Consider the following 17289-nt stretch of genomic DNA (forward strand, 5'->3'; position numbering starts at 1 on the left):
TACTGGAACAGATTGGCTAGGGGCATGGCAAGTTCTGGAGCACAAGTCTTTAGTACTATTGCCAGAATATTGTCAGGGCCCATAGCCTTTGCAGTATCCAGTGCCTTCAGCCATTTCTTGATATCACTTGGAGTGAACCAAATTGGCTGAAGACTGGCATCTGTGATGCTGGGGACCTCGGAAGAAGGCCAAGATGGATCATCCACTCGGCACTTCTGGCTGAAGATTGTAGCAAATGCTTCAGCCTTATCTTTTGCACTGATGTGCAGGGCTCCTCCATCATTGAGGATGGGGATATTTGTGGAGCCTCCCCCTCCAGTAAGTTGTTTAATTGGCCACCACCATTCACGACTGGAAGTGGCAGGACTGCAGAGCTTAGATCTGATCCATTGGTTGTGGGATCGCTTAGCTCTGTCTATCACTTGTTGCTTATGCTGTTTGGCACACGAGTAGTCCTATGTCATAGCTTCACCAGATTGACACCTCATTTTTAGGTATGCCTGGAGTTGCTCCTGACATGCCCTCCTGCACTCTTCACAGAACCAGGGTTGACCACCTGGCTTGATGGTAATGGTAGAGTGGGGGATATGTCAGGCCATGAGGTTACAGATTGAGCTCGAATACAATTCTGCTGCTGCTGATGGCCCACAGCACCTCATGGATGCCCAGTCTTGAGTTGCTAGATCTGTTCAAAACCTATCCCATTTAGTACGGTGGTAGTGCCACGCAACACGATGGAGAGTATCCTCAATAACTTCAGGACTTCGATTCCACAAGGACTGTGCGGTGATCACTCCTACCGATACTGTCATGGACAGATGCATCTGTGGCAGGCAGGTTGGTGAGGATGAGGTCAAGTGTGTTTTTCCCTCACCATCTGCCACAGATCCAGACTAGCAGCTATGTCTTTTAGGACTCGGCCATCTCTGTCTGTGGTGGTGCTACTGAGCCACTGGTGGTGACGTACGCCAGCACCACCCCCCCCCCCCCACCACCCCAGATGTTAGTAAGGAGGCCTTTGCAGGGTTGACAGGGCTGAGATTGCCGTTGTCATTTCTGGTGCCTAGATCGATGCCGGGTGGCTTGTCCAGTTTCATTCCAATTTTGTGACTTTGTAGAGGTTTTTGATACATTGAGTGGCTTGCTGGGCATTTCAGAGATCATGTACGAGTCAACCACCTTGTTGTGGGTCTGGAATCACATGTAGGCCAGACCAGGTCAGGACAGTAGATTTCCTTCCCTGAAGGACATTAGTGAACCAGATGGGTTTTTATAACAATCGACAATGGTCATCATTAGACTTTTAATTCCAGATTTTTTATTGAATTCAAATTTCACCATCTACAATGGAGATAATACCAGAATATTACCCTGGGTCTCTGGATTACTAGTCTAGCAACAATACCACTACACCATCACCTCTCCTGAAACCGAGCCACTGAATCTGGTGTGGGATTTGCCTCCAGCTCGCTTTGCATATAAGTCGTCTATCCTCGGGATAGGATATATATCTAGTTTGGCTGCCTTGTACTTGACCAATTTATAGTCCCCACAAATGCATATAGTTTGGTCAGGCTTCACCACTGGGACTATGGACACTGCCCATTCTGAAAATAGGACTGGTTGGATGATGCCAAGCTTTTCTGACCAGCGCAGTTTTGCATCCACCTTCTCCCGTAAGGCATATGGCACAGGTCTGGCCTTAAAGAAATGAGGTGTTGCCTGAGAATCCACATATGTCTTTGCTTACAAGCCTTTTAACTTCCCTAATTCATCACAAAATACACTGTCATATTTCCTTCCACTGTCATTCCAGTTCAGGAACTCTTCCTGTCCACAAGTGATATATTACAGACCAGTTGAGCTTAATTTTTTGTGACCAGTCTTGTCCCAGAAGATTAGGTCCTTTACTTGTCTCTATGATCACTGGAAGCTGGGCTGTCTGTTGCCTATAGGACACAGGTTCTGCGACGATGCTGTTTACCTGTATGGATTCTCCAGTTTATGTCTTCAATTGTGCCGTTGTCCTCTCTAGATTCAGTATCTGCGTACCTTCATTTCAGTATTTAGGTGTGTTCTCTCCCACCACTGTGGCTGAGGCTCCCGTATCCATCTCCATTATTAGTGGCTTCCCATTCACTTGGATTGTGACAATGATAGGTTTGGTTTTTAAGCGGTTACATTATACAGGGAATAGAGGTCAATGTTGGCAGCTTCAGGTTCTGTTATATTATTCAATTCAATTATTTTGGTTTGCTACCTTATGGGCTGTTACAATTTCGCCCTGCATTGCTTTACTACATGACCCTTCTTATGGCAGTAACGGCATTCTGCCTCCTTGAATCTGCAGGTATCCAGCATGTGGTTATCCCCACATCTATAACAGATTAACCTGGGAATTGCAGCTGAAATGCTTCCAGTAGGCCTTTTCATTTGTCTAGCAGTAAAGATTACCTCTCGCTTTGCTGCTGTGTCTCTGGTTTTCTTACCAAGCCCGGCGGTAGGTTCCCCCACCCCACATGAAGAACAGCGCCATGTTGTACGTTCTGTAAAGCCTGCGAGACTCTTGCAGCACTGTCCATGGCTAGTGCTATTTCCAGGGCGCGTTTCAAATCGATGTTGACCTCAATGAGTAAACGGCGCTGAATGGCATCGTCCTGAACTCCACAAACGCAGCATATCATTGAGTGTGTCCCGAAATCGCAGTGTTCTGTCAACTGCTTCAACTTCACAATGTAAGTTCCAATGGACTCTCCAGGGGCCCTAACTCTGGAATTAAACTTAAACTTCTGCATTATTATGAATGGCTTCAGCTGGAAATGCGTTTTCATGAGGTCCGCTAATTCGTTTGGGGCCATCAGGGTGGGGATGAGATTGTATGTCTTACTACCACATACACTGAAAAGGATTGCTTTCTGCTTTTCCTCTGCGGTAATTTCATTCACTACAAAATAAAAACCAATGCGCTCTGCATACTGGTTCCAGTCTTCCATAGTAAGGATCAATTCTGTCAAACAGTGGCATGACTGGTGAATATTCTTTTTTTTTGTCTCACATTCACAAGGTGAGGTGCAGCATCGGAGCTATTTTACCCTCATCACCAAATGTAATGACTTGATGGAGCGGACAGGTTTCAGTTGGAAACAGATAACTTTATTATAGAGAGCTTTTCAACTGTAATATGCTTGAGCCAGGTCCTCGACTAGAAAACCAAGCCCCCCCTCCACCAGAATTATCTGCGCTTAGGGCTCATTAGTCGGAGCCTCCAAGAACAATCACGTGACCCTGATAGACAGTAGGAGAGGCTATACCTTCAATCGCTACAATGCCCCAGGTCCTTTGTTACATTTCTGGATGCTCATGTGAAACTGAGGACCAGCAGGAATTAACAAAAATGATTATTAAATATGACTGAAAACTTAAAGAATCAAAACCTACCTGTGCTCTTTAAGTCAGTTCCCCTACCTACAGGGTATCCTTTCTAGTTTAAAACTCAGATACCTGAACTTTAGGTTACATGTGTGCCCTCTGCTTTGAGTCAGATGCCCCTATGTTTTTGTCCTTATTTGTCAGAGGTCACACTGTGATATAAAGTGGAGAAAGTTCTATTAGGTTCAAGAAAGACTTCCATTTATATAATGCTTGTAAAGTAGGAAACATGGCCACCAGTTTGTATACAGCAAGGTCTCAGTGACAGTGATCAGATAATCTGTTTTAGAGATATTGGTTTGAGGGATAAATATTGACCAGGACACTGGGGGAGAATTCCATTGCCCCTCTGCAAATAGAGCCCTGTAATATTTTACATCCACCTGATAGGACAGTGAGGCCTTGGTTTACAGCCTCATTTGAAAGGCAGAACATCCGACAGTGTAACACACCCTCAGTGCTGCAGTAGAGTGTCAGCCTAAATTTTGTGCTTGAGTCTCTGGAGTTAGTTGTTTTCACCATCAGTTTCCCGATTATTGAAGCAGCAGCAAGGTAGCAGCACTGACATTAATAATGATAGAACATTGGGCATATCTACAGCTTACTTTATGATGGTTTAATTTCTTGTTTTCATGGGTAGTAAAGCTGTGTTATATTGCAGGCCATTTTTGAACTGCCAGAGCTTCTAGTTAGCATCATCTTTTTCTTGATTGCTAGGATGGTACATGCAGTTCGATTAAATATCCCAACACTAACAGATGATCTCTTTAACCTGCAGGAAGCAAGACTTGAGAAGAAGTTGACACGATCATTGCTTCAATATCTCTAGACTCTCAGATTGTGACCTGCTCTTACCCACTAGGTAGGACTTTATGGTATTTGGAGGCAGAGAGATAATGGGACTTTATTTTCTACTTCTCTCTGCTTTCTCTCTGCAACTCAACTCTGGAGGTATTCATTGAGATACAACAAACTCAAAATCAAGCAAGAAGTAATCTAAATCCATGAGATTCGGAATGAGTCTAAGTATACTCCGGATATAAGAGAAACAAACATCAGCGCCACTTACATTTCATGATCAAAATTGTGACCACAGAAAAGTGTGTCAGCTTCTAGCCAGATGATGCAGGTAAACTGGATTTGTCACTAAAAGCTGATTGTGAGCATGTGTTGTGAGAGTGTTCGCCAAGAGCTAATGATTCTGCATTCTTTCAAGTGCCTTAGGTGGTCCCCAACTGAGCAAGGAAGTAGAGAAAGATCCAGATGGATGCTTGTGGCAGCTGTTGTTAAGCCATAAGATAAAATAGAACAGCTACGTTTAATAGGCAAGCCTAGAAAGTGAACAAAGCCGATGGATGTGATTTCTGTGAGTGCTTCCTGGACTGCATATGTGGAGAACGTAGAGAAGCTGGGATTGTTCTCTTCAGAGCTAAGAAAAGGGAGATTTAAGAGAGCTGTTCGAAATTATTATGGAGTAATTTGATGGAGTAAATTTAGAGGAAGTGTACCCATTGGCAGGAAGGTTGGATAACCATAGGACAGAGGTTTCAGATAATTGGCAAAAGAACCAGGGGTGACATAATGAAACATTTATTTATGCAGCGAGATCTGGAATTCAGTGCCAGAAAGGATGGAAGAAGCAGATTCAGTATTAACTTTCAACAAGAAAATGGATAAACACTTTAAAAGGAAAAATATCCAATGCTACGGATAACTGGGACTAATTGGACAACTCTATTAAAGAGTTGGCATGTTGGTCCAAATGACATCCTTTATACGCTGTAAGATTTTATGGTTCTGTGCAGTTCATGTGAAAGATTACTTGAATCAAAAATTAATGTATGCCTGGTCGCATTCTTAGTCTTCCATCAGACTGCTGCCTAGCCAGTGATCAGATTGTAACTCTCACTGAATGGAATTTTACTATAAATGACTTTCATCTTTTGAGGCAGGGAGAGGATTTCTCATTCTTCTTTTGATGAAGCTGAACAGTCTTTTTCAAAATAGCAGATTTCAATATCCCAGTTCTCTCACTGATTCCAACCTGTCTGAAACACATGGAAGAATTTTCTGTGCCCGCTGGCATTCGCTGTCAGGATGCCTTCTGTGCCCGTGATCATCCACTCAGCCCATCGAGGGTGGGCCGCGTTCCCCGCCGTCGGACATCAGGAACCTCACTGTAATATATCTGCATATCATTATAAGGCCAGCCACCGGATTTATTCCCCCCCAACCCCTGCCGCTGGATCCCGCTGGATCATCCACCCACGTTGGCATGATTGCACACCCACATGTTTCACGACAGCATATATAAGGTGTGCACTCGGCGGCTGCACTTTGAGGGGAAGTCAGAGGTGAGTGCGCAGTAACATAGTGCAGCACTTGCCCGTGTTGCCTGTTGGACTTCAAGGCTGAAGTGCGTTGTGGGGAGGGGCTGGGCCAAGGGCTGCCCTGTGGTTGAAGCATGTTGCGGTGGTGGGGGTCAAAGGCTGCCCTGCGGTTGAAGGTAGTGCACAAACACGTGAGGGTGCGGGGGAGAAGCGGCCATGCAAAACAGTTGGATGACTGGGCACGTTGTACAATCTCCGTGCTAAAGTTGGCCATGGAACAGTCACTGGTGAAGGTGCTCACAGCCCCTTGCAATGTCCACATCCCGCTTTGGACCAGTCTTCCCCATGGTTCAAGCTAACAGTGCAGCCTTGCAGTGCGGGTTAGGAGAATGCCTGTGCCTGAGCTGAAAACACAGCATGCAGTCCAGTGGGCAAAGCTGCTGCCAATCGGTTAGGTGGAGTGGGGCGGAGGTGAGTGGGGATTTGGGCAGCCATGCAGCGCATTAAACTCTGGCCATCCAAGTGGTGGCCAGCACTCTCCAGGATGCTTTAAGGGGCCTTCAGACTTAACCAGGAAAGGTTCTTAGTACACCCAAGCTAACCCACGTATCTCTCTCTTTCATCCTGCAGGAGATGTACATCAGGATCATGGAGCATGCTGAACTAGCTGTATGCCTCATGATTTACAGAGAATGAAGACGCAGGAGAAGAGAGTGACGGAGGTGCCTGGTTGTGCAGAGGGAGGAGCAGGACCCTCTGGAAGAAGGGGCGGCTGGGGCCCCTGCACACGCTGCCAAAGAGCCACAGTGAGCCGTCACTGGTCGGAGCCTAGCTAGACACAGGGTCTATAGATGCCGCCTTTGATTCCTACAGATGACCGAGAACCAGTGTGGCTGAAGACTGTGAATGTCTAGGGAATTCGTCGGTCACATCTGCCACCTGTTGCAGGATTTGGTGCCATGGGGACATGGAGGGCATCCACTGCCAGTGGCCGTGAAAGTGAGAGCGGCGCACAATTTCTACGCCAGTGGCTCCTTTCAGGGCTCCACAGGTGACCCCTGTGGGATATCACAAGCTTCCACCCACAAATGCAACCATGAGGTCACGGATGCCACCTTCGCGAGGGCACAAAACTCTCTGCATTTCGCCCGGGAACAAGAAAGCCAGGATGCAAGAGTGATTGGATTTGCCCAGATCTCAGGTTTCCCACAGGTGCAGGATGCCGTCCTGTGGTGCTCAGATATCCGTGGCAACAAGCGGTCAACTACATCAATCGCAAGGGCTTCCATTCAATGAATGTGCAACTGGTGTGCGACCACCACAAACACATCCTGCAGGTCTGCGCACGGTTTTCAGGGAGTGTGCACAACACCTACATTCTCAGTCGGTCACAGATCCTTGGCGTATTCCAGAGTCCACAGAAGCTGCGGGGTTGGCTCCTCGGGGACAAGGGCTACCTGCAGAGGCTGTGGCTGATGACACCCATTCAGCAGCCTCAGACTGCAGCAGAGTGAAGATATAATGAGGCTCATGCAGCAGCTCGCAACTTGGTGGAGGAAACCATCGGGATACTGAAAATTATGTTCCGGTGCCTGGACCAGTCTGGGGGAGCCCTGCAATATAGTCCACAAAGGGTGTCATACATCACCGTCACCTGCTGCGCCCTTTACAACCTGGCACTACAACGGGGTGAGGAGCATCTGAGGAGGAGATGGAGGAGCTGGAGGTCTCCTCTGATGAGGAGGACGCCGACAGTGATGAGGGTGAAGGGGTCCTCGAAGGTGATGATGATGGGGGTGAGGACCTCGCACTGGCCAGATGAGGGAGGCGCTATTGGGAGCTGCTAGATTTGTGGAGGGTGATGACGACATACAGTGAGGAGATACCATAGATCCTCACATTGCACCTGTGAACACTTGACTCCAGTCTGGCTTATGACAGCGCACATACCCTCTGTGATAATGCTCCTGTCATGGAGAGGCAGTGGAGTTCCTAATAGTCGCTTGATTACAGGAGGATGATGATGACATGCAGTGAGGACACTCCATAGGTCTTCACATAGCCTCTGAGAATGTCTGACTCCTGTCTGGCCGAGGGAAGCTCACTTGCGCTCTGTGATCATGGTCATATCATGGAGACGCGGCCATGAAACTGCAGAAGTCCTGATGCTTTATCCGCCTTCAGCACCTGAGCCCTTCAGGAGCTGGTGCACAGCGTCACTGGTCACAGATGCTGAAGAGATGGGGGCCAGCCCCGCCTTAAAGGTGCTGAGAGCACACAGGGAGAATGATGGTACTCTATGACGCCTGCCCACGACATTCTGGCAGCAATGACAAGCACCATCGAGGTGCAGGCATCAGTAATGTGTCCAGGGTGTGTGAGGCTGGACCATCACTTTGGTCTGAAGTCTGCACAAAGCACAGGGTTTATTGATAATAGTGAACATTATGTACAAGTGATTAACACCCGTGCCCAGGCTGTGCAACTAATTCTTCTTAACTTTCCTAGCTCTGCTGCAACATCTCGTCGCTCACCGGATATCCACAGCGGGGGTGGAGGCAGCCTGCTGACTGTGATGCCCTGTCTGTGATGACTTTGACGGGCGTCCTCTGGAGGGCCGAGACTTGGAGGGCTCCGGCCTGCTTTCGGGGTCCTGCTGTGTGGCAGTTACACCCTCCTCGGCCTGTGGAGCTGGAGATGCGGAGGTCACAGGAAGAAGGGAGTCAGATGGGCCAGATACTCCCAGAGTCACCTGGGCGGATGGCCCCAGGGGGTACACCTGTTGATCCTCCTCCCAATGAGTGCCGAGAGCCCCTGGCTGACTCCTTGAGGAGAAGGGGAAGCTGGAGTGAGATCGAGGTGCCCAGCAACCCCCTCGTGTTGACACTGCTGGAGGCCAACTATGGCATCAGCGATGGAGTTGAGCCCACGCATCAGTGCACGAGTGACGTCCTGGACCAAGGTCTCCATGGCGGCAGCCATCCTACCAATGTTGACATTGGTGCGTTGACGTGCCAGCGCTATCGCCTCAGACTGAAGGCAGGCAGACTCCTCCATCATGCCTTGTAATCTGAGGAGTGCAGCGGACATCTCTTCCTGATGTTCCTGAGCTTGCCTTTGCAGCTTCAGCAACTGTGACACGACCAGAGGCTTGTCATCTGACTCGGACTCAGCAATGCTCTGGCCTCCAGCAGTCCCCCAAGTGCCGGGGACCTGGGAAGTCCCTGCCTCTGCCTGATGTGGATCAGAAAATGCAATGTGCTCACCAGATTGTGATCCCAGGGCTAATCTAAAGCCAGGTCCCACCGAGGTGTGTGTCTCTGTGCTGGTGGAGGGTGTGGATGAGCGCTGTGATGGGACTTCAGGGAGGGTGCCTTCAGATTCCTCTTCTGAGCTCCCTCAGGGCTTGATTGGAGGCCCTGGGTCATGAACTCTGTCGGCTGTTTGGCAGATGTGCCTGCGGAAGCAGAGGGAGATAATTAGTGCATGGCAGCTGCCTGTGAAAGAGGAAACATCACTCATGGCATGGTTATCTGATGGAAGTTGCACTGCTGGATCCTCACTTGGTAGAGCACCACCGACCTCACTGTCAGCACAGGACCGGTCTAGATCCTCACCGGCCAGCTGTATGGCTCTGTTTTCAAAGTCCATGAGGACCTTGATTTCGGGCATTCTGCCACTGGTCTGCGACCTCTGCATCTTGTTGTGTGCCAGCTTGACCTGCATGAATAGAGATGGAGAGTGTAAGCAGGACACCTGCCAGGCCAGATGATAAGTATGCCTAGCCTGTGTGGGTGGTGAGTGGCCCCATGGACAGGATGAGGACAATGACAGTGAGTGTGAGAGAGTGAATGGTGATGTCCATGAGCTGGCAGTGAGTGAGGGCCCTGTGGATGTGTGATGGGTTTGTGAGTGTGAGAGTTGAGAGTGATGAGAAGAGTGACTTATCCTGATGGAACAGAGGAGGTCATTCACCCTCTTTCGGCACTGGGTGGCTGTCCTCTTTTGCAGGGCCTTGACTCTGACCACCAATGCCACCGCCTCTCAAGTTGGATTGGTGATGTTGCTGCCCCTCCTGTGGCCAGAATGGGGGTAGAGCACATCGCAGCGAGCCTCCACTGTCCACATCTTCTTTGCAGCCGTCATGGACTAGAAACACCGAGAGGTGCACAGACGGCTGGAATTTAAATATGGCACCCGTCGTGATGAAGTGGCGAGGTGAAGGCTTTGGGTGAATGACAGCCTGCCCACCATGGAAATGGTGTGTTTCCCGGGAATGCATAATTAATGTCGCGTGAGAAGCCTCCATTGTGGCAGGCGGGTAAAACATTGTTTTACCTGCCTGCTACCACATTTACTGCAAATCTGGAACGATTCTGCTCACAGTCTGCACAGCCTCAGGATGAACATTCCTGGGAGCTGCTATTCACATTACCCCAGTCTCCTGTTGGGAAAGCCCAACTGCTGTTATCCATTGAAGTGACCACATGCTCCATGAATCTCTGTAGGGCATCAACATCACACGTCAGATCTCTACACAAATTGGTACAGTAGTGAGCTCCTCCACACTGTCTGACTTACTGTAGTAACTCCCTAGCAGACAAACCAGTGCATTGGTGGTGCAAAGAAAGAATGCTATTTCTAAAGATAAGGTTTCTGATGCCCTATTCCCGAGCTAGTCCCCCAGTGAGCTGATTCTTGGGCTGGCCTTTCCACCTTCCCCTGCTCCTGCTCACATGCTTGGTTGGACCTTACTAGCTCACTTTAAGTGCCATTTGGTGCGCTGATAGATGTGTTGCTGCTCAGAAGGGTGAGAATAAGTGATTGTACATGTTCTGTAGTGTTGCCCTGTTCAGTGTGAGGAACTGCAAGACTCGAGAGCTCTGATGGACCAACGAAAGGGCAGAGACAAGGAATAAGTACACAGTTACAAGGATAAGCAGCAGCAGATGACTGAGAGTGCGAAGCCTGTCAGCTTGTCATGCTGAGTGTGTGGCTGTGTGAGTGAGAGAGTTAAATACAAAAAAGGGAATAAGAGGGAATATACACACCTCCCTGCTGTGCTTTACCTCCCGCTCAGTTATCTCACATGTTGCAGGTCCTTGTTCTATATAGATTATGTTAATGATGACCTCCTCCACTGGTGTCAGAGTTCGATGAGCTGCAGGACCTTCCCCTGTTAAGGTGCCTCCCTCCTGTTGTGCTTCTGCACCTCCTGCAAGAAATGGAATTACATAAAATTCACAAAACAGAAACTGATCGGTGCCAATATTTGTGCACCACACGAACATCCCACACCTCTCCTCATCTAATCCGATCCTTCTTTTCCTTTATATAAAATAAAAGCAAAAAACTGCGGATGCTGGAAATCCAAAACAAAAACAAAAATACCTGGAAAAACTCAGCAGGTCTGGCAGCATCTGCGGAGAGGAATACAGTTAACGTTTCGAGTCCGAATGACCCTTCAACAGAACTAAGTAAAAATAGAAGAGAGGTGAAATATAATCTGGTTTAAGGGGGGGGTGGGACAAGTAGAGCTGGATAGAGGGCCAGTGATAGGTGGAGATAACCAAAAGATGTCACAGACAAAAGGACAAAGAGATGTTGAAGGTGGTGATATTATCTAAAGGAATGTGCTAATTAAGGGTAGAAAGCAGGACAAGCAAGATACAGATAGCCCTAGTGGGGGTGGGGTGGGGTGAAGGAATCGAAAAAGGCTAAAAGGTAGAGATAAAACAATGGATGGAAATACATTTAAAAATAATGGAAATAGGTGGGAAAAGAAAAATCTATATAAATTATTGGGAAAAAAAGGGGGGGATCGGAAAGGGGGTGGGGATGGAGGAGAGAGTTCATGATCTAAAATTGTTGAACTCAATATTCAGTCCAGAAGACTGTAAAGTGCCTAGTTGGAAGATGAGGTGCTGTTCCTCCAGTTTGCGTTGAGCTTCACTGGAACAATGCAGCAGGCCTAGGATGGACATGTGGGCATGAGAGCAGGGTGGAGTGTTGAAATGGCAAGCGACAGGGAGGTCTGGGTAATGCTTGCGGACAGACCGAAGGTGTTCTGCAAAGCGGTCACCCAGTCTGTGTTTGGTCTCTCCAATGTAGAGGAAACCACATTGGGAGCAACGAATGCAGTAGACTAAATTGAGGGAAGTGCAAGTGAAACGCTGCTTCACTTGAAAGGAGTGTTTGGGCCCTTGGACGGTGAGGAGAGGGAAAGTAAAAGGGCAGGTGTTGCACCTTCTGTGGATGCATGGGAAGGTGCCGTGGGAGGGGGTTGAGGTGTAGGGGGTGATGGAGGAGTGGACTGGGGTGTCCCGAAGGGAACGATCCCTGCGGAATGCCTCCAGGGGGGGTGAAGGGAAGATGTGTTTGGTGGTGGCATCATGCTGGAGTTGGCGGAAATGCGGAGGATGATCCTTTGAATGCGGAGGCTGGTGGGGTAATAAGTGAGGACAAGGAGGACCTTTCTCCATCTTGTGTTTATCTAGCTTCCCCTTCAAGGCATCAATGTCATTTACCTCAGTTACTCCCTGTGGTAGTCAGATCCCTATTAGTGGAATATGCCCTGTGAACCATTGTTCAGGATGTAGGAAATGGATTAGCACAATGTGCTTCATGGCAGGATGTAGAAGCAAGAGTAACTGAGAGGAATAAATTGTTATGAAGGTGGTGGGGGGGTGGTACAGTCAGGAAGAAGGTGCAGTGAAATGATCCTTGCTGATTTGAGGAGAGCCCTGGGAGACAGGGAATGGCTGTATTGATGGTGTTCTGGTTAGTGTGAGGTCTTGCAGAGCTGTGCAATGGGCCAGAGAGAGGTGAAGGTGAGTCTTGGTTAGTCCTGGTAAGATTACGGTAACTGGGTGCTGAGAACAATTACAGGTAGTATTTACACAGTCTGCCACCCCTTTCCATGCCGGCTGTCGAATTTGGCAGCTGGTTACCATTGGAGGGGAAGAATGCCTCCTTCCTGCTGCTCACTCAATCTGTGGGCACCTCACCACTGGAATGTCGGGGGGGGCACTGGCTGAGCTTGTCTTGTTTGTTGGTTCACAGTGTGGCCATTGCCACCCACCACTGGCTTAAAAGCACCTCCCCTTTAAGGTGTTTGCAAGATGCCTTTAAGCAACAGCTTTTTCACCGGATTTGCCGTCCTCCCAATGAGTCTGTTTCGTTCCGGTTAGGACTGGCCAAAAAATGGCACTGGCTCCATGTTAATACCCTTGGGCTGGCATAATGCACATCTCACCTACCTCTGCTTTATCTGTATCACAGTTGCAAATCATGCTAGGTGTTGTCTTGGAGTTAAGATGAAGTTGGTTGGGTGAGTTTAAAATGAAGACCAGTGACCGGGATCAAAAGCTAACCTTTGAAGGCGTTTCTTATGATTCATTTCTTTGCTTTGTTTTGTTTCCCAGCAGGTTTCAGAAGCTTATGCACAGTAATAAAACCGTGCCTGCCAATGACTGTTAAGATGGGCCGTTTTGAACGTGTCAAGTACCTGATGGTCGCTTTTAATATTCTGATTTGTGTAAGTATACTTGAGAGAATGTCAGCACTATTGTAATATCTCAGAGAGATGTTTGAGATGGACATTTTGGAGGCGAAATTAAAACCTGGTTCTCCAGGTCTGTCCAGTTATCCAGCTGTTGATCCAGATTCTATTGAAGGAATAGTTCAATTGAACTAAAATTGATAGTGTGTGAGGTGAGCTGAAAGCATAAACTATCTGCTTCAGTTAATCAATTCAGAATACATTGGCTACACTCCATTCAGAGTGTCTGTTTGCTGATGGATCCACCATAGACTTGGGGCTGTGCTCTGTGCTAGCTCCAAACTATCAAATACCTTCAGTAGAACAATCAAATTAATAGGAGCTTTGCAAAGCCTATACTTAGCTCTGGTCAGAGGCTCATGCCACATGTGATCCCATAGGCTTTTCCCAGCCCCTCAGAAGAAACCTTAAATAATGTTAGTGTGATAATGTAAAATGGCTCGAGGCGAATAGCTGCTCATTTTGCATCTTTCACATTGAAACATTTGAAATAAAAATCAGAAGATGTGGAACAAGCTGCAATCACACTTTGCACAATGTCAAGATCTAGCCTTACATAAACAGCAAGAGATTTGGAGTGAACACATCTTGAGTGATTCATTAAGCTCTACTTCTGGCGGGAATCAGGCTCCCTTCACAATGTCAACCTAATTGAGTTATTTCAGTTCAGCTTCACTCTGTGTCCTGACTCTTGTTCTGTTTGTTGCTTCCAAATGCCCTAAGACCATAAATTTGGCTTATTTGTTAATCCTGCAGAGTCCTTTTCACAAACATCTAGGGGAGGGTAGTGGGTTGAGATGTACTAGTGTCAAAGTCAGGAGAGCTGTCCCACAAACCAGTCAAGCAAGCCTGACAGTCAAACTCACTCAATCATATCTGACAGCCAATGCTCCATCTCCCATCATTATCCTTGTGACCCACCAGAGGTGGGGGGTATTGTGGTATACAGTCTGGGGGAATGGCCCTTGGGGTCCTCATCATTGACTCCAGATGAGACCTTATGCCTTTAGGTCAAACAGGAACAAGGAAACACATTGCTCTCCCAGAGCCAATGGATCTGCACTCTTCCACATTGAACTCACTCGGAGGAAGTACTGATGATACAGAATGTACTCCATCACCAAGAATGGCTGCTAGTACCACTACTGACTGTACTAGCTGAGCCCTGAAAGGCATTGCTGCCAGACTAGGCTTATGGTAGGAACTGAGAGAACCAACACAAGGGAAAAATCTACCCACTGAACTACCTGTCGAAGATGCACCTGTCCATGACAGTATTGGTAGGAGTGACCATTGCACAATCCTTGTGGAGACTCATTGCCACCTTCAAACTGGCAGCACCCTCCATCGTGTTGTGCGACACAACTACCATTCAAATGTAAAGATTAAATACAGTGTCAGCAGTTCAAAACTGACAGTGACGTGCTGTAGGTCATCATCAGCAGCAGAATTATATTCAACCAAAATCTGTAACTTCATGGTCCTGCAAACTCATCCAACCATTACCATGAAGCCAGCAGATCAACCTTAGTTCAAGCAGGAGTGCAGGAGAGCATTCCTGAAATATCACCAGGCATACCTGAAAATGAGGTGCCAAGCTGGTGAAGCTGTAACACAGGGCTAAATGCGAGCTAAACAGAAGGCACCATGTGATAGACAGAGCTAAGCGATTCCACAACCAATAGATCAGATCAAAGCTCTGCAATGCTACCACATCAACATCTTGGCAACCCATAAATGTGGGTAGCTATTTAATGTTTTAACTGTCTGAGTGGCAGGTTCCAGAGCTTTCCCTGTGGTGGTATGGTAGCCTGATGTCACTCATACTAAACAAGTTCAAACTCTCCTCTCCCACTGGCAGGGTTAACACTGCAGGGTGCTGGGAGCTGATTGCAGCCCAGCTCTGGTGATGATGATTGTTTTATTGTGTTACAGGGCGAGGATAACAAAATCAGGGAAAGTTACAACACGGAAGGAAGTCAAAGCCCATTGTGTCCACACTGGCCAAAAACTAGTCATCCAGCCCCTAATCCCACTTTTTCATCCTTGACATGTAGCCTTGTAGGTTTACAGCACTTCAAGTGCCAATCAAAATACTTTTTAAATGTTATAAAGTTTCTGCCTTTACCACCCTTTCAGGAAATGAGTTCCAGGGCCTCACCACTCACTGTGTGAAAAATTTCCCCTCAAATCCCCTCCTAAATATCCTACCTCTTACCCTAAATCCATTCCCACTGGTTATGGATCCCTCAACCAAAGGGAATGGAGCCTTCCTACCCACTCAGTCTAGTGGATAATCTTATGTACTTCAATTAGGCTTCCCCTTAGCCTCTTCTACTCAAAGAAAACAACCCCAGCCTATCCAATCTTTCATCATAACTAAAATTCTCCAGTCCAGGCGACATCCTTGTAACTCTCTTCTGTTCCCTCTAGTGCAATTACATCTTTTATACAGTGCAGTGACCAGCGATGCACACTGTACTCCAGATGTGGCCTAACTAGTGTTTTATACAGTTCCAGAATAACCTCCCAGCTCTTATATTCTATGCCACAGCTAATAAAGGCAAGTATCCTGTTCACCTTCATGACCACCTTATACATCTGTCCAGGAACCTTCAGGGATCTGTTTACATGCACTCCAAGATCCCTCAGTTCCTCTACGCTTCTCAATACCCTTGCATTTATTGCGTATTCCCTTGTCTTTCTAGCCTTCCCCATAGGCATTACCTCACCTTCTCTGGACTGAACTCTATTTGCCATTGTTCCACTGACCTGACTAGTCCATTGATATCTTTCTGAAGTCTACAACCTTGTTTTACATTACCAACCACACCAATTTTTATATCATCTGTAAACTTCTTAATCATACCTGCTACATTCAAGCCCAAGTTATTGATTTATACCACAAAAAGCAAGGGAGTACTGAGCCCTGTGGAAATAGCCTTTCAGTCACAAAAACGACCTTCAAGTATTCACCTTTGCTCCCTGCCTCTGAGCCAATTTTCAATCGAACTTGCCACTGTGTCTTGGAACCCATGTGCTTTACTTTTGAAATCAGCCTGCTAAATGGGACCTTATCAAATGCCTAATTAAAGTTCATATAGACTACATCAGATGCAGTATCGTTATTGACCCTGCTTTTATCTCCTCAAAAAATTCAATCATGTTAGTCAGACACAACCTTCCCTTAACAAATCTATGCTGTCTTTGATTTACCTGTGCCTTTCTGAATGAAGATTTATCCTGTCCTTCAGAATTTTCCCTGTAATTTTCCACACTGCAAGTTTAGGCTGACTGGTCTTGTTTTATAGGGTCATAGAGGTTTACAGCACAGAAAGAGGCCCTTCGGCCCATCGAGTCTGTGCCTGTCAAACAAGTACCTAACTATTCTAATCCCATTTTCCAGCAATAGGCCCACAGCCTTGTATGCCATGGCATCGCAAGTGCACATCCAAATACTTCTTAAACGTTATGAGGGTTTCTGCCTCTACTACTCTTTCAGGCAGTGGGTTCCAGACTCCCACCACCCTCAGTGAAAAAGTTCCTCACATCCCCTCTAAACCTCCTGCCCCTTACCTTAAATCTATGCCCCCTGGTTATTGATCCCTCCACCAAGGGGAAAAGTTCCTTCCTGTCTACCCTATCTGTGCCCCTCATAATTTAATACACCTCAATCATGTACCCCCTCAATCTCCTCTGCTCCAGGGAAAATAACCCCAGTCTATCCAATCTCTCCCCATAACTCAAACTCTCCAGCCCAGGCAACATCCTGGTAAATCTCCTCTGCGCACTCTCTCTAGTGTAATCACATCCTTCCTATAATGCGGATTCCAGAACTGCATGCAATACTCTAGCTGTGGCCTAACTAGCATTTTATACAGTTCCAGCATAACCTCCCTGCTCTTATATTCTATGCCTTGGCTAATAAAGGCAAGTATCCCTTTTGCCTTCTTAACCACCTTATCTATC

At 47.3% G+C, this 17289-nt stretch overlaps 1 protein-coding gene across 1 annotated transcript in view; it reads left to right on the forward strand.

Annotated features, from left to right (window-relative positions):
* LOC144684211 (tetraspanin-18B-like) overlaps positions 1-17289 on the forward strand; it is a 242555-nt gene that overhangs the window by 186282 nt on the left and 38984 nt on the right. Inside the window, exons 2-3 of the mRNA XM_078547850.1 lie at positions 4208-4291; positions 13187-13296. Coding sequence (XP_078403976.1) covers positions 13228-13296 — 69 coding nt within the window. The 5' untranslated portion in view covers positions 4208-4291; positions 13187-13227. The remainder of the gene's footprint in view (positions 1-4207; positions 4292-13186; positions 13297-17289) is intronic.

Source organism: Cetorhinus maximus, chromosome 9, assembly GCF_964194155.1.
Source record: "Cetorhinus maximus chromosome 9, sCetMax3.hap1.1, whole genome shotgun sequence".
Taxonomy (NCBI): domain Eukaryota; kingdom Metazoa; phylum Chordata; class Chondrichthyes; order Lamniformes; family Cetorhinidae; genus Cetorhinus; species Cetorhinus maximus.